The sequence below is a fragment of the Poromitra crassiceps genome, assembly GCF_964638095.1.
Source record: "Poromitra crassiceps genome assembly, chromosome: 9".
In the NCBI taxonomy this organism is placed as follows: Eukaryota; Metazoa; Chordata; class Actinopteri; order Beryciformes; family Melamphaidae; genus Poromitra; species Poromitra crassiceps.
The window spans coordinates 56,690,908-56,715,907 of NC_139630.1; the positions used below are offsets into that span (position 1 = coordinate 56,690,908).

At 44.0% G+C, this 25,000-nt stretch overlaps 2 protein-coding genes and 1 pseudogene across 4 annotated transcripts in view; 1 reads left to right on the forward strand and 2 right to left on the reverse strand.

Annotated features, from left to right (window-relative positions):
• Nucleotides 1-1,820, reverse strand: part of col10a1b (collagen, type X, alpha 1b) — an 11,273-nt gene extending 9,453 nt beyond the window's left edge. The window contains exons 1-2 of one of the 2 annotated variants that reach the window (XM_083643669.1): nucleotides 1,687-1,820; nucleotides 705-840 (exon numbers count right to left, since the gene is read on the reverse strand). In XM_083643669.1, the coding sequence (XP_083499795.1) occupies nucleotides 705-825 (121 nt within the window). In that variant the 5' untranslated portion in view covers nucleotides 826-840; nucleotides 1,687-1,820. Of the gene's footprint in view, nucleotides 1-704; nucleotides 841-1,681 lie in introns of both variants that reach the window. The other variant, XM_083643670.1, reaches the window with a different exon arrangement.
• nt5dc1 (5'-nucleotidase domain containing 1) overlaps nucleotides 1-25,000 on the forward strand; it is a 96,138-nt gene that overhangs the window by 13,376 nt on the left and 57,762 nt on the right. The gene's annotated exons all lie outside the window — the stretch shown is intronic.
• Nucleotides 7,886-8,335, reverse strand: LOC310782887 (calmodulin-1 pseudogene; annotated as a pseudogene). The gene has a single exon. The product of its transcript is annotated as a calmodulin-1 pseudogene (transcript).

Genomic DNA, 25,000 nt, shown 5'->3' on the forward strand with positions numbered 1-25,000 from the left:
AGCCAAGGACCCCTTACAAGATAGAAAATATACCGGGGACCCCCTCATTCTGATTTGTGATTTTGGGCTAAGCTTAATTGTTTCCACGGTAACGTGCTTGACTTTTAAATTGATAGGTTTGTTAGATTAGAATGTAATCTATGAACCATTTTAGATTTAAAGCATAAAATATTTTCATTGAAATATGAAGCTTTTGCAAAAAAACAAAAGAAATGTTATTTTTATTTTCCTGAAGACTTTTCGCGGACCCCCTTGCAAAGTGCCACGGACCCCTGGGGGTCCCCGGACACCCATTTGAGAACCACTGTCTTAGAGCATATACATAAAAAAAAAGCAGTGTAACTTCCAAGTGTCATCTACTACTATTTTGCCCACTTTAGTAAGTCTAAATTTGTTTTAATACTGTGCATCAAAATGAAGGATTATTAAATTAATATAGTCTGAAAACTGTGCAGGCTGCTGCAGTTTGAAGAAAAAAATGGCTTAACTGGATGTTCTAAATTGATATAACTGTTTGCACAGAAGCATATTTTCTCTATCTATGCTTATTTCACTCGGTGTAATTGAAACCAGTCTGTCTTCTGTATTTGAAGTCATTTGTGCATCTCTCTCATCACCACAACATTGGAACGATTATTGAACTACAGAAAATGCAGGTTTTGTGTAAGTTGCAAGTTGGATGAGCTTCCATGTGAGTAACTTACCATGATGCTTGACGGGGGCAACGTAGCCTTTCTTGGTTACTGATGGCACATGATGGTAGTATGGAGTTGCTTCAGCCAAAGCTAGAAGGACGAGGAGGATGCTTGTTACCCTCAGGGCCATCTTGTTGAGCTAAACCTGTAAAGACAGAATCCATTTACAACAAGAACTTCTCTTCTTTATAACACCACTTGTCTCTTTTTTCTCTGATGTGAATCAGTAGCCAACAGACCATGCGAGGTGATTTCACCGTGGCAACTGGCAAGGCACCTTTGAAGTGTCTTGGCTGCACTCGAGTGCCACTCTACAAGGCCTAGCTAGTACCAGAGCTAATCTAGCAGTCACACTGAGGAGACGGTTGCAAAATAGATATCAGAATGACAATTCTCAAAAAGAACCAATACTCTATTGGTCAGTTCACCCATCCAATCCAGTGACTGAAATGTAGCCAATTATATATATATATATATATATATATATATATATATATATATATATATATATATATATATATATATATATATATATATATTCCTTTTTATGAACGTGTGTTTTAATTTAACACGACTAACGCTGGGTGTCCACATAAAGAGGAAATCTGATACATATACGTATTTTAGAGATAGGTATTTTTGAACTTAGTGATCCAGAGCTGGTGTTTTTTTTATAGTAGCTCTAATCCAATGAAGGGACACAATCTCTGTCACTCACAGAGGAATAAAAATGCAGTTAAATCATGAATAAATAGAAATTCTCTCGTCATGTAAACGTAGCCTTAGCACATAGCTCACAACACTCAACTACAACCAGTTGTGAGGCTCGCTCTCTAACCCATCTGATGTCAGCCACCATAACTAAGCACTCAGCCATTCACGCCCCCCTCTGTTGGAGAGGAAGGGTTAGGGCACCCTGGCTGTTAGGCAGCCAGCACCCATGCATGCACTAACCTGGGAGCAGAAGAGATCAGAGACAGGCACACCTTACCAGAAGGTTGATGCTCCAAGGGGAAGAGTACGGTGGTGGGGTGGCTGCTGCAGTCCTGATGCAGTGCTGATATATCCTTAGGTGTGGAGGCTTGTCTGTCGGTGCGGCAGCTGCTATCTCCCAGAGCATTGGGCTCAAGGTATTTATACCAAATGGGTGTCCAGCATCATGTACAGTAGGGTACCTCGTAGTGTACGCAGGGCCCTCCCTGCTCTGATGTCATCTTTAATGACGGGTGCCATGTCCTCAGGAGGCATGTCACTTTGGGATGATAGTCCTTTCACTCAGCTCCTCCCCCTGCTCCCTCTCTCTCTCTTTCTCTGTTTCTCTGTTTCTCTCTGGCTAAAGGAGCAACACCAAGGGTATCTTTTCTTATTTGCATTGTGTGCAAATGTGCTAGTTTCTTGGTTTGTCTTTGTTGGTTTGTAGTCAATTGTTCATCTTGTGTTGTTGTACAGATCTGAAAAGTTGTTAATTTCTACCGTTCTGTCATGCACTCGACATCTTAATCACTGTGTGTGCGCGCTTTGTGACAGATGACTCGGGCTGGTTAAATTGTTTGCCTTAGTCTTCCTCTTCAGCAGCATGGTTCTGTATGTTTTACTTGCTCAAACACAGGTGCTTTGCTACTATGTTTGTAGTTTCGTGAGAAAATAAGTTTATTGACTGAGTGGCTACTGACAGAGTGTAATTCTGGAAAAATAAAGACTGTGAGAGTCCAACAATGTTTTCCTCCAGTCTGAAGACTATTTACAGGTGAACTTGTTGCCGACCAGTGTTCATGTACCAGTCTGGTATTTTTATAGGATGGCAAATATCATCCAGGTTTTTTTGCTAAACAAAGTTTTTTTTTAATGAATGGGGTATTTTGTTATGGCTTTATTTTGACATCAGGATGAAATTATACGATGGGAAGCGGTGACAATTATTCCGGTTTATTTCTGGCTGAGAGACGAGCGTTCACTAATTCTGTCTCATCACTCATAAGCTCACCTTTCTGAGCTCCACTCCTGAATCTGTAAGTGTAACTTTCACATAGTAAAAAAAACTGTTATGATGTTATCACTGATCAATATGTTAATGTTTCGTAAACTCACAAACGCATGTAGGTTTCTCTCTTCAATTTCTCTCTGTGATTAGTAGGGAACTGTCAAGCAGTGTGCTGCAGGGAGCCGCAGTGCACCACTAAAACACCAGGGGGCAGAAGTGAGGTTTTGCTCTTTGCTACCTGTTGCATTTCTTGTTACTGGCTCCATCTCCTGGGTAGCCTAATGGCAGAGATGGGGGCTTGGACTTTTGGACTTGAGTCACACACACAGTGACTTGAGACTTGACTTGGACTTGACATTTGGGACTTGTGAACACTTTATTTTTGTGTGTATTAACATTAGGAAAGGTCTACTAATAATAATGTCACGTGTCAACTCATCAATGCTAATAGTTTATGCTAACTCATTTATGCTAATAGATAAAGGAGTGAGGATCATAGATCTCATGTGGGGCAGTCACAGCTACTAATATTGAAGATGGGGGGGGGGGGTACGGTGGTGCAGTGGTAAGTGCTGTCGCCTCACAGCTCGAAGGTCCTGGGTTCGATTCCCACCTGGGACGCTGTGAACGCTGAAGGAATGCGTGCCCGTCCGCATGTCCTCGAGTGCCCACCGACCGGGTGGGGTCGTCAAAAGGGCCCTTCTGTGTGGAGTTTGCCTCCCGGGGGTTTCCCTCATATAGGAACCCCCTCACCAAAACATGCAATATCCTGGTTGCTGATGTGGTTCCTCCTCTGGTTGTTAAGGGCGCCTGTTCGGAGGGAGGGGAACTCGTTGGAATAGCGTGATCCTCCCACGTGCTATGTCCTACCGATGAAGCTTCCCCTGTCAGGTGAAAAGAAGCGGCTGGCTAACTGCCCATGTCTCGGAGGAAGCATGGAGCCAGTTTTCGGCTCTCCCCAGATCGGCAGAGGGTGGAGCAGCAACCAGGATAAATAAATTACAATTAGCACTAATGGGGGATAAAAATGGGATAAAAAATTGGGGGGGAGAACTAATATTGAAGATGGATTACTCACATTCAGTCAAACATATCTCCTGCTCATACACTGGAATGAATGCCCTCATCTTCATCAACCCAATTATTATATAGTATTCTTCTATAGTAAAGGTGCAGGCTGTTCAAGTCACAATGTAATAATGGATTTATGGTTTTGGAAAAGCAGTTTTTATGGCGAGGCGTCTAAGAGGGTCTCTCCGTATAGTCTGTAGGTATGTCTGTCCGTCTGTCTCCACGAAAGAAAGAAATTGGCCAAGTCGGCAAAAGAAAGTGACTAGGTCGGCGATGATGACATCCGTTTTGCATGTACAGTATATACTGTACATACTGTATTGTTTCATACATACATAATATAAATATTTTATAAACCTTTCTGCCCCAATGAACATGTGGCAGTAAATTAAAAGAAAAGGCCATGAATTAAGTAAGCATAATTAAGCATAATTAAGTCAAAGGAGTACAAAGAAAATGAAATGCAGATACAATCACAATACAAAGCATACAGCACACTTTCTTCACATTCGATTATTATTTCACTATCAAATCACCATTCCAATGCCTCTTCAATGTCACCATTTTTTTTTACAAATTCCAAAAACATCTCCCAAATGCCAGAGAACTCAGAAGTTTTCTTTCCGAATTATATAAGTGAGTTTCTCAAGAGCCAAACATGTTGTTCACGAGTATAAACAAATAAATGTAATAATATTGATTTAAAAATAAAGTTGGGATAAATAAACTCTTAATATAAAATCATTTGCTACTTTGATGCAGCTGCCTCTGCTGTCTGTCTCTGTAGTCTTGCTCAGACAGTGTCCCGCCTACAGCACTATCTGATTGGTTAGACGCCTATGCCACAAGACAGGCAAAAGCGACAGGGATAGCCTTCAGCCCCGAGTATGAGAGGGAGGGAGCCCCACGTACCACCAGTGGCACAGAGAACTACTGGTCTATTTAAAACGGAAACAGTCGTGCGTTGAATCAGAGGAAACCTGACGTTCAAATTGGGAACCGTAGCAAAATGTTGCACACCATTTGACAGTTTGAACACACCGTGGGAGCAGAGCTGTGTCTCTGTGTCTTTTGAAGGGAAGGCATGATTGTATTGTTAGTTGTATCAACATCACACTCTGCTGATCTATTTCAATGACAAGCATGCCCACTTTCCCCAATGTTTCTTTTCATGTAACAAAATCAAGTGTTGATCTTTCCTCTCCTGGGGCCTGTACTACGAATGTTCTATAAGAAGATCCAGGATCTGTCCCTTGATCTGGTTTGTCTAAACCAGATCAGCACGATTGTAGTTAACTTGTACTACGAACCTCGTTTAGTGGAACCAGGTTTTTCTAATCAAGTTGAGGCACATGAAAATGCCGTGCACATGAGCTCGTGCCCGCAAAAGAGGCGTGGTTTTTAACAACTAGCCAATCACAATGCAATATGGACCGCTCCAGCTCAGAACCGTAGCTTTTACAGCGCCAGACACGCCTATTTCCTCATTCATTCAAAGCCATCTACTACTATGTCAGAATCAAAATCCGCATTGGATATTATTAGTCTGTTCCCGAATGACTGTCTAAAGTTACCACTTTTATTCACATCAGTCATTTATTTGAAGAGCGGTTTCTGCCTCCACGTATTCTACAGCAGCTCAATTCACCCTCTCAATAAACCGAGTGGAAGTAATGTGTAATGTCTCAGTCCAAAATCCGTATGTATAGACCATTTTAGGCTCAACGAATAATAATGATGTCATGATGTGTTTAGTCGCACTGATTGAATAATTCCTATAGGCTATCAATAAAAAAAAGAATGACAATAAAATTAAAAAAGGCTTCTGAACTGAATCGACACGGTACGTGCGGGCATATATTTCATTTATAAAAAATAGCCTATTTTGTGGTCACATATATTGTCAGCAGAGTCGCATATCTCCATATTTCATATAATGATGCTGGAAATATGAAGTTCAATCACATCATACAGGCCAAAAGCAACACAGTTGCAGCTGCAAAATGCAGGAGTAGCCTAGATATGAATCATCTTAATATGGGATCGCCTGTGTGCAGGTGATCCCATATTAAATTGCTTAGATGTAGTAGGCTATTCCAGCATGTAGGCTATGACCATTTCAATTCCAACCCAACGTCAGTCTCAGCTCCGTTGCGCACACGGCACCGTGCGCTTTGGAGACGTTTATGTAACCTTTTTATGCCGGTTTAGTGATATTTCTCCACTCACTATTCAGCTGCAATCGATCAGCGGGGTCAAACAACGTATCTAGGCTACTTGAGAGCACAAAAATGAATATATAAAAACATATTCCAAAGTGGTAAGTAGGGCTTAATTAAAATAGCCAACAAGTGCAAGGCTTTAGTCCTTGATTAATTCAACATTACAATTCGTGCTCCTTCCTCGATGGGAAACTCGTCCAGAAATGGGTTGGCCATTTTTCCAAACTGCTGATTCGATTGGTTCGTGGGCGGTGTATTTAAGGTCTAATCTTATGCTTGCAACTTAACCTGCTGCGGACCAGGTTAAGTGTGAAGCATAAGTTGCTATGGAAATATATGTCGGTAAGAAGTTAACTTGCTTTGTAGTACGGCTAAACCAGGTTTAAACCCAAACTTATCAGGATCAACCTAAATCTTGCTTTGTAGTACAGGCCTCTGGTGTGCGCTGGAGAACTTTTCACCAGCCGGCAGTCACCCAGGAGAGGAGCACTGCTGTGCACAGGGCTTTCCTCCGCTGTTTCCTCTTCACTGTATTTAAGCCCTGGCCTCCTGGCCAGTTGACGAAACATTGTACCAGCGTTACGCTACGTTCACACAGGGCACCTACGCCTCGCCTTGCCTCAACCCACGCCTACGCCTACAGTACAGACCTTGAGCTGCGCGTGAACCTATCACACGCTTTTGCGATCACACTGCACGCCTATTCCACGCTGAACCTGAGCCGAGTCACAAGCGCCTCTCCTCTCTCCCGAGTGTTTTTTTTGGTCACGTGTGGTCCCGAATTATCACAAGAGTATATCATGGGTAGGTCAAATAAATCGGATATATTTAATGTGCTATTGATGCTGGATATGTATAACCAGGTCTCCTTTGGTGACTGCTGTCATAGAGAACTGGATGCTGTTGTAGGAGTGGATTAACTTTTCATTGTCCATCTTGCTTCTTCGGTCGCTATTCTCTCTCCTGAAGATTTGTTTACAGACGGGGAGAAAGCCCCACGTTATAGCCACCCGTCAATCACTCTCTCCCTCTCTCTGCTCAACATTGTTGTAGTAACACCATTTTATTTTGAAATTCAGTTGACTGCCATTTCCCATGGATATGTCGCGTTTTTCCTTCATGGCTTGACAGAAGAAGTGTGCCTTCACGCGCCTAGTCGGCTTGAAAATAGAACCCACGCCTAAACGATAAAATCGGGGCAGCTCAGGCGAGGCGTGGGTACACGCAAGGTTCACGCTGAGGCGCCCTGTGTACACAGCCTCATTGACTAAAAAGGATGCCTATTTAAAAGCGTGGGTAAAGGCAAGGCGTAGGCAAGGCTTGGGTGCCCTGTGTGAACGTAGCCTTATGGCCTGTGTCCATCTAGCGTATTTTCATCAGGTCCAGCGTCTTTTTTCAGTTGTTTCCAATGGGGGGAGAGCATATTGTCACAGCGTTTTTGTGCGCCCGACTCCCAGCACTTCCAGCTGAAAATATTTTAACTTTTCAGAAAGACGCTGGTGTCGGGTGCTGCTTTTCTGGCAACTTAATCATGGATAAACTATCGCAACAGAGACAGAAAGGCTCAATTGTGGGAGCAGATTGGCTAGACACTTCATATTTCTGGTGAGTGTTGAGCTAAATCACTGTATGTGTGTTGTTTGCTAATGTTAGCTGCAGCTATCAAGCTACTACCGCACTGAACAAGCACTGAACTAACATTAGTTTCAGACTGCTTCCTTGTATATTGTGCGCGCACTCCCAGCGTTTAACGGTCGGAAAAAGACGCTAGGTGGACACAGGCCCTTAAGCTATATACTGTATACTCTGTATTCCTCCGCTTGCAATCTGAAACCAACCTCTGACTCCAGAATCTTCAAGTATTTTACATCAGTCAAACATTTGACTGATTCTTTGTCTTCGACTGAGGGCCAACTTCATTTGGGAGTCATCATCTGCACAAATTCTTCATAGTTGATCTGACCGTCTCCGTCGATGTCGGCTTCTCTGATCATCTCGGCCACCTCCTCGTCCGTTAGCTTCTCTCCCAGGTTGGTCATCACGTTACGCAGCTCCGCTGCGTTGATGTAACCGCTACCGTCCTTATTGAAGACCCTGAAGGCCTCCCTCATCTCCTCCTCGCCGTCGGTGTCTTTCATCTTCCTTGCCATCATCGTCAAGAACTCTTTGAAGTCAATGGTCCCATTGTCGTCGGTGTCCACCTCGTTGATCATGTCCTGGATTTCGGCCTCGGTTGGGTTTTGACCCAGCGACTTCATGACGATGCCCAGCTCCTTAGTGGTGATGTTGTTATCCCCGTCCTTATCAAACAGGGAGAAGGCCTCCTTGAACTCTGCTATCTGCTCTTCTGTTAGTTGGTCACACATGTCTGTTTTGGCGCTTGAAATGTTGGTTTCACGTTGATATCTTCAGTGATTTTATCATATCACTGATGATATCACAATGTTTATGCATAAGTGACATCATCATTTCACTGGACATTGTGACATCATCATAGAGTACCGCAGGGATGACGTATTTTTGTAGGCTTAACCAGAAATCGCCGCCATTTTGGTTCGTCGGGTGGAAAGTGAATGGGGATTTCACTTGAATGCATAAAATAAGGTCTGTGGTTAACGCGAATTTGGGTTCAGAAGGATCATCTTCACACACGTGAATAACTTTTATGACTTTTGAAGCGTTTTATAAAAATTGCGTTTAAAAAAAACGCATTAACGTTCCAAAAGTTATACAAGTTATTCACGTTTGTGAAGATTGAACTGAAGATGCTGACATCATCACTGATGACATCACTGACTGATATGACTTATGTATGCATAGACTTGGTGATGTTGTGATCTCAATTTGCCCAGGTTGCACCAGTGCTGCTTTTTTGTAGGACAATTGTGATGTCATCAGTGATGTCTCTCAAGCAAACAATGCGATGACATCACAATCCAATTATATTATAGTATTATAGATACTATTATGGAATATATCGCAGCGAGACCAAGCATGTCAGAATTCATCGAGAGTCAGGCTGAAGAGTCAGAGGAGGAGTTTGATCAGAAACATCTCAAGCACAAAAAGACCCAAAGGTTTATGGAGGAAGATGAAGAGGAAGAAGAGAACACAGAAGACCAGGATGAGCGAGGGAATCTAAGGGGACTCATTGATGATGGAGACGAGGACGAAGAGGCTGAAGAAGATGAAGTTAGACATCGATGCAAAAAGCGCAAAAAGCGCAATGATTACCTGGATGATGATGATTTTGACCTAATTGAGGAGAACTTGGGAATTAAAGTGAAAAGAAAGAAAAAGAAATATTACCGTGTGAAAACAATTGACGATGAAGAAGAGGATGATGATAAGGACTTGATCGCTGATAAGATCTTTCATGGAGACAGGGAGCTGGAGGCGGGAGAGACGCTCGATGCGCCTCTACAAAGACCAGATATCGATGATGAGAGAGAGGCCGAGGAGTCGGACATGGACGATTTCATTGTAGATGATGACGGCCAACCCATCACCAAGAAGAGGGGCAAGACATTTTCAGGATACACAGATGCAGCCCTCCAAGAGGCCCGGGAGATTTTCAGTGGCGACTTTGATTTTGCCCACTTCAACGTGGAAGGTTATGATCAGGGTGAGGAGAAGGAAGAGGAGGACCAGGACGACGAGAGCTGGTACCAACCCAAGAAGCAGACAAAGAGGAGGCAGGAGAGGAAGAGCATCTTTGAGATCTATGAGCCTAGCGAGCTGGAAAGCAGCCACATAGTCGACCAGGACAATGAGATCCCTGTTAGCAATGGGGGAGGGGGAGGCAGCTCCTCTGCCAATCAGGTCTTTGCCACGCCACAGCAGCCCATACCTATGCCCATGATGACGCCTAGCTCTTCCTACACCACACCCAGCCAGCAGGCCCTGGGAACAGCGCCGTACACCGGCTCCAACCCGCTGTCTTCGCACTCCCACAGACACACCCAGGCGCAGGGAGGACACTCGTCGCCCCGCGGCCACCACAGAAGTCCCTCGTCCACCTCGTCCAGAGGACACCCGGCGGTGACGCTGCCCAAGACCAGCAACAGCTCAACGGTGGACTGGGGTAAGATGGCCGAGCAGTGGCTAAAGGAGAAAAGGGCAGAGAGGCGGAAAAAGACCCAAAGGATGACGCCGCGGCCAGCGCCCAGACCCATGAGCAAGAGCACACCCGCGTCCATCGCCGGAGACGTCACGGCCCTGTTGGAGGAGAAAGGACCGATAGGAAACGGAGGGGGCGTCTGTACACCCCCCTCAACCACCTGTACACCCCCCTCACCCACCACAGACAAAAGGGCAAAGAGGCGGAAAAAGACCGTGGGCAAGAGCACACCCGTGAGCGAGAGCACACCCGTGTTCATCACTGGAGACGTCACACCATTGTTGGTTGAGAAAGGACTTATAGGAAACAGAGTTGTCTGTACACCCCCCTCACCCACCACAGACGGAGGGGGCGTCTGTACACCCCCCTCACCCGCCACAGACAAAAGGGCAAAGAGGCGGAAAAAGACCGTGGGCGAGAGCACACCCGTGTTCATCACTGGAGACGTCACACCACTGTTGGTTGAGAAAGGACTTATAGGAAACAGAGTTGTCTGTACACCCCCCTCACCCACCACAGACAAAAGGGCAAAGAGGCGGAAAAAGACCGTGGGCAAGAGCACACCCGTGAGCGAGAGCACACCCGTGAGCGAGAGCGCACCCGTGTTCATCGCTGGAGACGTCACATCATTGTTGGTTGAGAAAGGACTTATAGGAAACAGAGTTGTCTGTACACCCCCCTCACCCACCACAGACAAAAGGGCAAAGAGGCGGAAAAAGACCGTGGGCAAGAGCACACCCGTGAGCGAGAGCACACCCGTGAGCGAGAGCCCACCCGTGAGCGAGAGCGCACCCGTGTTCATCGCTGGAGACGTCACATCATTGTTGGTTGAGAAAGGACTTATAGGAAACGGAGTTGTCTGTACACCCCCCTCACCCACCACAGACAAAAGGGCAAAGAGGCGGAAAAAGACCGTGGGCAAGAGCACACCCGTGAGTGAGAGCACACCCGTGAGCGAGAGCGCACCCGTGGGCGAGAGCGCACCCGTAGGCATCGCTGGAGACGTCACACCACTGTTGCTTGAGAAAGGTCTTATAGGAAACAGAGTTGTCTGTACACCCCCCTCAGCCACCACAGACAAAAGGGCAAAGAGGCGGAAAAAGACCGTGGGCGAGAGCACACCCGTGAACGAGAGCCCACCCGTGAGCGAGAGCCCACCCGTGTTCATCGCTGGAGACGTCACATCATTGTTGGTTGAGAAAGGACTTATAGGAAACGGAGTTGTCTGTACACCCCCCTCACCCACCACAGACAAAAGGGCAAAGAGGCGGAAAAAGACCGTGGGCGAGAGCACACCCGTGAGCGAGAGCCCACCCGTGAGTGAGAGCACACCCGTGAGCGAGAGCCCACCCGTGAGTGAGAGCGCACCCGTGGGCGAGAGCGCACCCGTAGGCATCGCTGCACCCGTGGGTGACAGCGCACCCGTGGGCGAGAGCACACCCGTGGGCATCGCTGGAGACGTCACACCATTGTTGGTTGAGAAAGGACTTATAGGAAACGGAGTTGTCTGTACACCCCCCTCACCCACCACAGGCATTTTGAAAATGAATATGGAAATGGCTGATCCCCCACTGATGGTCTCAATGGCTGATGTAGGTAAGATGTGAGGCATCAGTATTACATTTAGAACGTTTCTTTACCAGTTCAAAGTTCCTCGGAGCTGCTACTTAAAACATGATAATTCAGAGTCATCCGAGTGTCACCCAGAAGAATGTACAGCTCCTTTTTTCCCCATCTGTGTGTATGGGGGGAAGGCCACACAAGGCCAACATTGATTAAAGCCCAGAGCTGTTCCTGGGGCCTTGATGTCAACTGATGATGTCACTTATGCATAGACATTGACATCATCAGTGAAGACACACCTGCGGGGGGCCACCAGACGCAAGCAATACAAGTTCATCCACCAAAGACTGGAACAGGAAAACCAAAAAATTACAAAAAAAGAAAGAAACAAAGACCAACCAGAACCATCTATACATTAATACAATTAGGTGAGTCCAGAAATTTCAAATGGGGACCCCAAGATTTATGTTGGCATTTTAAACGAATCACAGTTTCTCCATATGAATAACCGAAACCAGCTCATGTAGCCAGTTTCTAAAGCACGATGTCTTCCATTCTTTGAGAATACGTTTTTTTTTTTTTGGCTACTGTAGGACCATGCCCATCAACAAAGCTGTTCAAATATACAAAGGCATGCTTAATGAGTCCTCCAAGCATCCAAAAAGTCCCTGTCTGGAGAAAGAGTCCTTTGGTAGACCCCAGAGAAGAAAGGAAGAATTCATGACCAAAATGAATGGATTCGTGAACAGTCCCAAAATAAGTGCAACAGTGTACCCTCATCTGATTAACATCTATCACAGATTGGGGACACAGAGGGTTAAGATTGATTTAATATAACCTTAGAATATTGAAAACGATGAATCACTTTAAACCGTATTAACCTGTGTCTGCTGTTTATTGAACTATGGAGAGTACAGACTTCCATGATGTTATCAGGCAGCAGCACAGCATTGATTTCTCTTCCCCAGGCCTTCTTAAAGAAATGAACAGATACACAATGAACAGAGTCATGAGTCACTCACTTAGTGATGAGTTTCTTACTTTCTGCTGAAAGGGAAAGTACATCAAAAAGAGTATGTCTCTCACCCATCAACTCAAATTGGGGGAATGTTTTCCCTCACAAGATGCCTAAGTTGCATATCATCATCATCATCATCATCATCATTTATATATATATATATATATATATATATATATATATATATATATATATATATATATATATATATATATATATATACATAAGTGGGTTCTGTTTGTTTCGCTGCAATTTTTGTCCCACTTTTTTGTCCCACATTGTGAGATTTGTGATGATTTTGGTCAGTAATGATGTCACAATGTCTATGACATGCGGAGTTGAGCAATTGTGCGCTGAGTGATGTCACTCGACCACTCCATGATGTGATCAGTGATGGTCATTGTGGCGTCATCAGTGAGTGATGTCATCAGTAATGCGAAATTGGGCAATTGTGCACTGCGCATGGCAATAGTGTGGGTGAGGCCATGTCACAATGTCTATGAGGATGAGGAAATTAATTCCAATATATGATCAGGAGACATTTGACACTGAATGTGGGTCATCCATAGCCTGGTATCCAGCCCCATATGAATCACAGTTGTCAGCGCTCTTCATATGGGTCTGGACCCAAGTCCATCCACCCGCCTATTCCGCATCCCACCCAAATCAGCCATTTTGTGTCTAAAAGGCAGGAAGTAAAACAGGTGCAAGCAAGACATTGATTAGAGCCCCGGGACTGGAACACCTAAATGGGTCCAGTCCCGGGGGTCTAATCAATGTCTTCCTTGCACCTGTTTTACTTCCTGCCTTTTAGACACAAAATGGCTGGTTTGGATGGGATGTGAAATAGGCTAACTTGCGGTTGTTATTCAGGACAGATAGTATACTTTCCGGGATGCCTGATTGGCTGGTCGATGTAGGTGGCGGGACTACCGTAATCTAACGTTACCGATGAGTCATTGGTAATGTTGGAAAAGCTGCCCCCCTTTTCTTTGATCCTTTGGTACTGTATATCATTGAAACTGTCAACGTTGCACAGACCACAGCAGAAAACTCACTGACCCACGGCATCTTTGGCCAACTCTTTTAAATGACACAGTTGTGTGTGTGTGTGTGCGTGTGTGTGTGTGTGTGTGTGTGTGCGTGTGTGTGTGTGTGTGTGTGTGTGTGTGTGGGGGTGGAGTCAACACTTAACTTTGCGAGGTCTCGATACGGCGTTGCACCTCACCATGAAAGTAGGGAGGGTGACCGCAGTGTGACATGACTAGGCTTTTGTTTCACTTGGATCTAGGTTTTTTCTTTTGCTGCGTCAGCATTAATCCCTCCCTCCCTGCATCCCAGAAAGTCTCTGTAGTGTATGAGTCAATTCATGCATCTACATACAGGTATATCATGTGAAAGTCTCTGTAGTGTATGAGTCAATTCATGCATCTACATACAGGTATATCATGTGAAAGTCTCTGTGGTGTATGGCAGACCAGAATCACACTGTGCACATATTTAGACTAAATTCATGCTTCTACATACAGGTATATAATGTGGACTGTGGAGTAGGGTTGTCAGAAGAATCGAAAAGTATCAATACTGAAAATTCTAATCGGATACAATACTCATTTGCAACAGGTATGGATAGTATCGATAAGTATCAATACCAAACATTTGAAATGGATACAATACTCATTTGCAACAGTTTTGCTACCATCACTGATTTTTCCCTCCCTATCATTGGGTATCTGTTGCTTCAACAAGCTAGATGTGTTCTGATGGCTAGAGCAGGGCTAATCTGCTGTCTTAAGTTCGTGCGTCTGTCCGTCCATCTGTCTAACTTTATTTTTTACTAGTGCAGTGCCCGTTCCCCCATGCACCACCCCGTGGGGGTGCACTCTGTCAGGTCCCCCTAAGGCTAAGCCAAGTTTGAAGTCGATCCGACAAACGTTTCTCGAGATACGCGAAGGACAGACATACAGACAGTCCTGGAATAATTCCTAATTGCATGAAATGCGGCACCGCACTCCATCGGGGTCCGAGCAGCGCACTCCCCGAGTTTTAAGTTTGAAGTCGATCAGATGAATGGCTATGGAGATAAAGCGCTTTTTGTCTTGCCAGTAGGTGGCGCTATGCCAAATTGCACATAATTCAGCTCCCTGCACCTCCTTGAGTCCCCCTAAGTGATCGTCGATCGGACGAACGGTTCTCAAGATAAACCACTTTTTGTGTGGCCAATAGGTGGCGCTGTGCCGAATTACACGAAATTCGGCACTGCATGCACTGTGTCGAGTTCCCCTCAGCACACTCCCCAAAGTTGAAGTCGATCTGACGAATGGTTCTTGAGATAAACCACATTTTCTATGTTGCCAGTAGGTGGCGCTATGCCGAATTGCACAAAAACAGGGCACTGCACTGCACAATAGGGCACACTCCCAAAGTTTGAAGTCGATCTGACCAACAGTTCTCGATGGCATGCAGCAGATGATGCTCATCCATAAGCAGTGGTGGAAATGGCCAGGTTTTACTCTGGGAATCCTACTTACACAGGATGCGGGTTCCCGGAAGTGGTGTTGCCCTGGAGCAGTGGTTCTCGCATTCCTTCAGCGTTCACAGCGTCGAAACCTGGGAATCGAACCCAGGACCTTCGAGCTGTGAGGCGTCTAGGGGTGTCAAAAATAATCGATTATACTGTAAGATGCATCGCGATGCGGATGTGCACGATTCTGCATCGATTCACAAATGTCAAAAATCTTTATTTTTTATTTTTTATAATCAAATAAAATATAATGGAAGTATATGCAGTTGTTTATTTTAATTATGGATCATAATACAATGCAATTCCAAATGCACTTTTATTTTAAAAGTAACCACACAGTGAGAAAAAAGAAAGTGAGAAAAAATAAATCAAAAAAGTCATGCATCGATTTAAGATGCATCGAGATGCATCGATAATCGTAATCGAATCGAATCATAGCCCTCTGAATCGTAATCGAATCGAATCGTGAGGCCAGTGAAGATTCACAGCCCTATGAGGCGACAGCGCTTACCACTGCACCACCGTACCCCCCAAGTTCCTCTGTTTACTTTCTCAGTAGGTGGTCATTAAAGTGACGACCCTGTGTTTACTCTCATTAGTGTCAAGCTGGGGCTGCGGCTTAGGGCTTGAAGGAGCAGAACTGAAGGAGCAGAACTGAAGACAAATATTCAAATATCGAACGCGTTTCGCGTCCGAATCGCACGGAAACAGGGCACCGCCCTCCGTCGGGTCGCCATCAGCGCACCCCCCGAGTTTCAAGTCGATCCGACCAACGGTTCTCGAGATACGCGAAGGAAAGACAGAGAGACAGAGAGAGAGAGAGACAGACAATAGTCAAATTATAGTATAGATAGATAGATAGATGCCTCTTGATGTGTCGTCATCCCCCCCTTCCTGTGGTATCGAGTATCGATATTTTCCTGGGTATCGGTATCGAAGTAGAAATTCTAGTATCGTGACATCCCTACTGTGCAGTTGCCTGCCTTTTCAGACCCGTCACAATGACAGGGTGAGTGGTGTTTCTGCAAAGCATCTGATGGAACCATTGTTGTGCCGCCCAAATCATCTGGCCCACTCCAGACATGACTTAATGCTCCTGCAGTGGGCTTAATGACTCTGCTGATGACAGTGGCTGTTGCAGCACAACATGGCGACTGCCTGGCACATCTGTTTTCCACATTATCTCCATTGAAGGTGCAGGCAGAGGTCAATTTAACATGTGTGAAATATTCTTCTAAAAGTTGTCGTCTAAAGTTTTATTTGACACCCTGGCTTTGTGGAACAACAGAGCCTGTTTCTGGTTTACACAGCATACATGTTTATATCTATATGGTGTTATTCTGGGCTTTACATTTCCTCCCTTTTCCTCTTGCTTGTAAATTGACAATATGAGTCATTGTGTTCTGCATAATGCTGAATGCAAAATCGTTTAGCTGTTGTGCAATATACATGTATAATAATATTTAAAGCCAAATTGATGCGATCCCTACCGTAAAGATAATTCAAGCTTTTGCCTGAATTGATCTTGCATTATTAACATACAGTATAGAGGGGAAGCATATACATTTTTCCCAATTTCCCCACAGGGAATGGATGTTTTATCGCATGCTATTTTATGTTGGAATAATAAAGTTGTTTAAAGTAGTATTGTGGTGACCACACCTGCCAAGAATATTCACCTTATGTAGCCACGCCCATTTGACCCGGTTCTGTGGCCGTCCTACGACTTCCGGCTAAAAATAATAATAAAATAAAATAAAAAATGGCTGCGCTGCTCCAATATCATCTAACTCTGAATTAACTAATACTTTTGCCAATTGTATGTAACATACCAAATAAAAGCAAATGGCAATGTCTAAGAATGCAACGCCATGTAACTGGCTCGTTAAGTCTCGCATTCCAGGGAATTACGTTAACGTCTGCGGGTCTTTATTAACGTTAATGGCTCGCGCTGCCTCGGAGGAGAGAAAACCATCCGAAACTTTCTTTGTTGGAGTCCAGGTATATTTTACAAGAAAGTGCTCGTCATTGTCGACGATAACGTTATCTGACCTGGCTAACAGTGGATACTCCGCTTGCTTGCTGTGTACCGAGCTCAAAGTAGTAGGCTACGTTCTTTGTTTTACACCCTGCGCTGTCCACTACAAAAACGACTCTCTTCTTCATGACGTTCTTTCATATTTGGCGCCGTGACCGCCGGAAGTGTTAGACGGACCCGGAAGAATTTGGCCCACTGTAAGGTCTGAACATAAGGTGAATACACTTAATGATAGACACTTTGCTCCATTTTTATTAGATTTTATATATTGCCTACTTCATGTTTCAAAGGTATCAGTCAGAAAATTGCTATCACATGCACTTTTTCCCCTCTTGTCTCCACTGAGTCCGGGTGACTTGAGGATGCTGCCGTGTAGAACAACATGTAGAGAAAGGAGGAAATAATTGCAGGATGATGTGGAGAAGCCTGCAGGAGAGTGGAAACCAGGAGCTATAGATAGAGCCTTTCAGCTGGGAAGTGACTGACGCTAAGATTTAACGTTTTAATAAAGCCAATATGCCACTAAGAGGCACTTGCAGCGTTGTGAGTGGAAGGATTGAAGTTGGACCTCCAGGCTGCGTGTGGGTGCAATTATAGGGACCCAACACAAAAATCATGGTTGGAAGCTTGACCAACCTGAAGCTAACTGTAATTCAGAATAGTAACCAAAAACCCGAAACTGCGTCCCTCTTGATTTTTTTTGTCATCTTGACAAAACACATCTCGCCCAAGTCATTAAGAAATGACTGCAACGTGGGTCTCACCAGAAAGAGCAATTAAGGCCGCAGATTTTTTTTAAAATACCTTTTTAAAATGTTTCCAAATCAGATTTCGCTCTCATTTTAGGCTTTATTTTAGGGCTACGTAATGGGTTACTTTGAAGCCAATTATCTTATTCAAAGCGGAGTAAGTGCTGTAATGACCAGTGCTTTTCATTTTTATACACCATCCAATAGCGCTCGCTGCTGAGGTGATGTTGCAATCTGTCTATTCGAAGCAGAGATTTACTACTCTTACACTCAAGACAGGACAAGTCTTAATCTTTGTTAATTGGTTTATTCTGTTTTGGGTGTATACCACATCTGCTTGTATATTCCAAGTTTGCTTATCAGTGTTCTGTTCCTTTCGTGTTATTTTTGCCATTTTTACGATGAGAAGTGACCCGCTCTCAGGCTGAAGGGCCAGGGACCGCTGCCATCCTGTTTGGTCAGTGTGGGATCCATGTTACAGTTCCAGTGTGCGCATTCGACATGGTTGATTGTAAAGATCCCAAACCTTCAGTTAATGGTCACAATAAATCCCTTTTCATCCGCTACTATGGTTTCTACACTTTTGCTGATTGCATCGGTGACACCATTTGCACCATTTGACACTGGTAGCAGAGATTCATTCGGGATCAGATTCCAGTCGATTGGTATTGTTTGCATCAGAGGTCTGTAGTGTCGTCAACTTGCCATAGTGTGCGTTCTGTGCCCCCAGTGGCTTTGGGTAGAGCAGACCCCTCAGGCCTGATGCTTGCTGACTGCCTGACTGCCTTCCCTCTGCAGAGGTGGTGTTGGAGTTAGTGGTGAGCAAGGTGTTAGAGGCCAAAACCCAACGTCTTAAACAGCGACGTCAATTTTATTGTGTTTATGTTTTTCTGGAACTTTTCTTCTTTTTTCGGTCGGGGTTCACCAAATTGCCAAGCTCTCAAAATAAGTATGGCTGACGGAAACAAAAGGGGAAATAGCAACGCTGGCATTGAAAATCACAGTCATTCATTCTGCAGATTGGTAAACATCCCAGGCTGACGTATTTAACACTCATTTGTAAGCTTTTTGTTTTTAGCGGCTTTTAGAGGATTTTGCGGCTTTCAAACACCAAACCCCAGAGTTGAGACAAATGGAAGTGTGACACAGATTGGTGAGGCTCATGCTGCAGCAATAGTTATTTTTTCTCCACTCCTTTTTCTATCCTTTTTCGTTCATTTTGAGACCATTTTGAGAGGCTTAAAGTGAGACATGAGAGCGAGAGAAACAATTGGTGGGAGTAGATCCCCAGATTTAATTAAATTTTTTAATATTTTGACAGTTATATATTGTAGTATCTAGAAAACTGTATTGTATTGTACTGTAGGTATATCTAGAGAACTGTATTAGTACTATATGAATAAATATAGATGAACAGGCATTAGTTTAATAAGGGGACCCTGGTTAGTCGACTGAGTGAGGAGGTAGAATGAGTTTGGTTGGTAGCAGCAGGGTGGCAGTTTCAGACAGGCTGGAGGAAAATGTGGACAGGTGAGGCATATTGGGTGGAGACACAGCTAAAACACACACACACAGGACACAGGTAAGCAGGAGGCAACTCAAGAGGGATATGACAAATATGCCACACATCCACGTGCTAAAGTTTACATGTGCACTTTTGGTTCAGATTTCGGAAAATATAGAGACAAGCCATCTGTTTGGTCAGGGTTAAACCTGAGGATTGCTGTTTGAAGTAGGGGTGGGAATCGCTGAGTAGCTCACGATACGATATGGTCACGATACTTGGCCCTCGATAACGATATTATCACGATACAGCGATTCTGCGATAATCGATATATTGGAAGACGATACATCACGATACCTGTGTAACTGAAGAGAAAAAAATACCCCTAAAAGGCAAGAAGCAGGTATTATGTATTTATTAGCAGAATTGACATGAACTCTCTCAGAGTTCACTCACTCACTCATAACATTTTCGATACCACGGAGGAAAAGTTACACATTAAGTCTTTTTATTATTATTATTAAGACAAGAAAACCTATATAACCTACCTACCTATATAATTTCTAAAAGTAGATATTAATGAGCAAACATTTCCATTCATGTAGCCTACAGTATTTATGTTTTTGTTTAAACTACAAACATAAATAAATGTCAACTTGAAACTATGTTTCAACTACCACACACAGCATAATATTTTAGCCTGTTTATTTAAAAGAAAAAAAAAATTAAATAAACATATCGATACTTGGTGCCAGTGTATCGATAACGTATCGCAAGTGGAAATATCGCGATACCGTGAGTATCGATATTTTGTCCCACCCCTAGTTTGAAGAGGCCAGGGGAATCTTTATGGCTGGGCGCAGGCCCATAAGAATTTGTAAAGAGGGTAGGAGGAGATACACCCTGGAGGACAGATATTAAAGGACCTGAAGGGGCAAGTATTGTGCCCTCAGGCCTGAGATAAGGAGGGAGATGAGAGGGGGTTAGTTTCTCCAGAGCAGGGGCCGGAAACCTATGACACCGCGTGTCACCTCTGGCACGCGAAGGGTTAACCAGGGACACACCAGCGCACAGCAGCATTTGAGTGTTTTTGTAGAAACGTTGACGCGCCAAATTACTTATTTCACAACATTTGCGCATTCGAAAATTTGAAATTTTGAAAAGTGGCACTTCATACCAAAAAGGTTGCTGACCCCTGCTCCAGAGAAAGGTCAACAAAGGGCCTGTTTTGAGAGCAGCACTCAGACTCTGACTCGCCTTCTTCCATCCACTACTTTCTGGGCCATTTTCCAAACACCTTAAGAGACGACAATATCAATACAGGTTACATGGGCAACCATAGATACAAAATCAATTCACAATATAACTGTCCACTTGTTCTTCTTTTTCTCCCCCCTCCCCTCCCTCCCTACAACCAGTTGTCACGGCCAATTGCAGCCATAATTTCATACGATTAGTCACTCTGATGTTATCTGGTATCAATCCCAACAGACAAAGCGCTGGGCTTTTAACCAGTGGTAGCTTCAGCATCAGTGGCGCCGGAATGAGTTTGCAATTAGGGGGACACTTTTTTTTTTTTTTTTTTTTTTTTTTGCGTTAGGGCGCCGGCAAGAAAAATTTACGTTTTTTTGGACGTTTGGATGATTTTTAGCCATATTTAGAGGAATATCTAATTTTAAATTAACATTAGGATTATACTGTAGTGATGTCATTATTCAGTATTTTCTCCTTTTCTCACTCACTTGGTGACCTGCTCTCCCTTTAGGTCATTTTACAATTACACTACAACAGACAGCAACACAGGCAGAAACACTGAACTTATTATTATTATTATTATTATTATTATTATTATTATTATTATTAGGGGTCCAAGCACGAAGTGCGTGGATCCCTATTGTATCTGTAATGTTTATTATTATTATTCTGCCCTAAAACAGCATGCACGTCAAAAACCGTAAGGGCTACAGTAGCCAGACCTTGCACATAGGTTGGAAATGTGCCCCACTGCTCAGAGACAAAAAATTAGCCATATTGGCCAGATGGTGGCGCTATAACAGACCCTTTTGCGTATTGACCCATAACTCACACCCATTTAAGCCTGCTAGATTTTCCCCCAAAAAAAAACGAACTCGTCCTAGGCCATTTGCCCGAATGAGCCCAAACTTTTTCTGTGTCATCTCTGGACTTCCCTGATCTAAAGTTGTATAAAGAATTTGGATACGTGAAACCGTCTTGAAATGATAAATGTTTCAACTTTGACACTTTGAAACTTTGAAACTTTGAAACTTTGAAACTTTGAAACTTTCACCGGAAGCTTGGACCCCGCATCGCCGCTTGCGGCTATATTTATTATTATTATCACTTCGAAACACAGTGCAAAACTTGTCATCTCAACACAAAAATAAAATAACAATAACCGTATACGATTATAGCAGCAGCCAATGACAACACATTCAAGCCATCCTAAAGTGCGTTAGTGAGTGCAGTACAGAGTCCGGGTCTGTCTGTAATAATCCCACAACGATCACGGCTTTAACAAGTGTCACAGGCTGTGTAAACAGTGTAAAGTGGGCTCTCTGTAACTTGATCCCCGGGTCTGTCTGTCTCAGGTGTAATAATCCCACAACGATCACGGCTTTAACACTTTGAGTGCCACGGCCCTTGGGCAAAAGGTGCTGTACTGTGCCACATAGGCCGCAATGCATTTTAATATAGCCATATAATTTTTTGTGTTCCTCTTATATGGACAACCAATAGCCTCAATGAAACTTTGAACCCTTCTGTTTCATTAAAAAAAAAAAAATGTGTTTATAAACCGTTCCATTTTGGAAATACACCCCTCTGAAAAAGAGTGTTTTCGACGGAAAAGAGCATGCTGAAATTAGTTTCTGAGATAATCACATCTTTATGTTAGAAAGGCGACAGAATGAATTCTGCTTTGAGTTGAACAAACATCGAGCCTGCTGCTGCCTGCGTGTGTGTGTACTGTCGATGGTTGTATGCTGTTAGTGCCCTGCGTGCCCCACCCCCCTCCTCCTCCTCCTCCGTGGTGGGAGGAGTCGAGTGTCTCTGCTCTGCTGCGGTTTGCTCTGCACTGAAAAGTCCGCTGCCTGCACCCCCCGCTTTTTTACAGCGTGTCCTCGGCTCCCAGCTGAGAGTGGTGTAACTTTTCATAAAGACGCTGGTGTCGCCATGTCGGCAACTGGATCATGTGGATGGACTGTCGCAGCGGACACGGATGGGGCTCAATTGTGGCAGCGGATGGCTGCTGTTCACAGGCACAGCTAACGACGTTATGCTTCAAGCATATCAATGGCGATTTCCGTTTCCTCATGACTTCTTCTATCTTTTCTCCTGGCCTTTGTCTAATCGGGAGGGCACTGTCGCCACCTAAGGGTTCTGTAAAATAGGTTAGACACATTCAATAGCTCCCATATTGTAAGAGGCGATGTAAGAGGCTTAGATCGACATTCCCCCGTCAAAATATGAATTTGGAGTTATTGACGCCATTTGGCGTCGCTGGCAGCCTACGGTAAATTTCTCTTGACGCCATATGGCGTCGCTGGCACTCAATGTGTTAACAAGCATCCATCACAGGCTGTGTAAACAGTGTAAAGTGGGCTCTAAGCATCAGGGGCAGTTGCCCCCTCAGATAAAAAAAAAAAAAAAAAAAAATTTAGGGGGACCAAATTTTAAGGGGGACAAAATGTCCCCATGTCCCCCTGCTTCCGGCGCCCCTGTTCAGCATTCCATTCAAGAAATCAATCATATCATCCCACATGCGTACTGTCTTCTCACAATAATATAATAAGTGCACTAGGGTCCCCGCCTCTTTACCACATCTCCAGCAGATATCATTGTCCCTTAGTTTCAGTTGAGCTAGTTTACATGGCGTCCAATAACTTCTATTAATAATCTTATAATGAATGAGCTGAGATTGTATCTCCCGTGAGCATTTATGCCAGGTTGCAACAAGGTTCTTCCAGTCACCCATCAAAATCTCTTCCCCAACATCCTTTTCTCAACTATTTAGGCCTTCTACTGGTGGTGCGTGTGCATCCCTGATATGCTCATCAAATATTGAGGCACCTCCCTTTTTTGCCATGTTATCTGAAATAACTCCTGAATCCCTGTTTGCTGGTTAAGTTTAGACTTTACACTTGCCAATATACAGTGCCTTAATTGTAAGTATCTGTAAGATTCTGATTCATTTAGATTATATTCAGCCTTTATCTTTTTGTGTTTGATCCCCAGATTGAACAAATAGGCTATTTGTGAGTTTTTTTGACACTGCTCATAGCAAAGTTGTGTTCAATGTTCCAAATTCATGTTAAAAATTCTAATTTGTTAAAATCTATATTGAGTTTGATATTCCCTGCCGAAACAGGGTTTGAATTGGATTCACAGAGGTCAAATTAATTTAACTGAAATTTAAGAAGTTCACAACATTTTCCTTGAGTTTATTCTTCAGCAGGGTTGTTGGATAGATTGTAATATTTCTAGTTGAAGCTGGAGAGATATACAGTAAGACTTTACTTCCTTCAATTTGAGATCACTACTCTGGTTTCTAGTTAGAACATCTTGAGGTGAGCGTGACTAAATTCTCAAACTCTGAATTTGGTCCAGACTCGGATGCATTATACCCTTAAGGATAGTTCCAGCTAAGGTGAAGGTTAAGCCAATTTTCCAGAGTGCCCTCTATTGTGACATTCCTGATTTAGTTTAGTTTTTAGTTTTAGTTTAGTTTTTGGTCACCTGTAACTGTCCAGTGAAATCTTTTTCATTAGGTCGGACAGATTTTTGCATCCACATAGAAGAATAAAACCTGCTTAGTTGACATCTTGTCCTATAAGTGTTTAAGCACCTTGATTTGCCCGAAGGTCCAAGCACCGCCCCAGCTGGGAAACTAGAGGCCAATCAGGCCATCTCACCAAGCGACACTCACGTTACCTGACTGGGCATGACTCATAACTCACTTTTTTGTCCTGCACCTGACCTCCTTCAAGCGGATGTGCACGCCCTACTTCTTTCTTCATAACTCACCTGCCCTCGGCTGAACCGTGGGGAGAGAGAGAAAAAAACGAAGCATTCCAATACTGATACGACGTTGAGATGTAGAGGGCTCAGTGGTCGATGCCTGCCGGCCATCGTCCATCGGCTCAACCCGAATAATAACGGCTAAACCTTCACTGTGGCCGGAAGTAACCTTTCAAAACGGAACTTTCTCATGTCCATTAATAGTTTTCTTACCCAACCCCTTCACCTGTTTATGACACTTATATTCATGTTCATTTAGCATACTTTAGCATGAACCCAAGTCCCAGCATCTGTACAGGAGCTGCACGATGTCCTTATGGTACTTCTAAAACTAGTGCTTATCAGCCCCGGTGGCCTTCAGCCTAAATATACTGGATGATGTGGATTTCCCTCTCCGAGCTCAGGTCTGTTGTTGTTTTTGTCGGTTGAGATTTTATTTTAGGTGTTGGGCTGGGAACGCTCGATGAGCACCATTCTT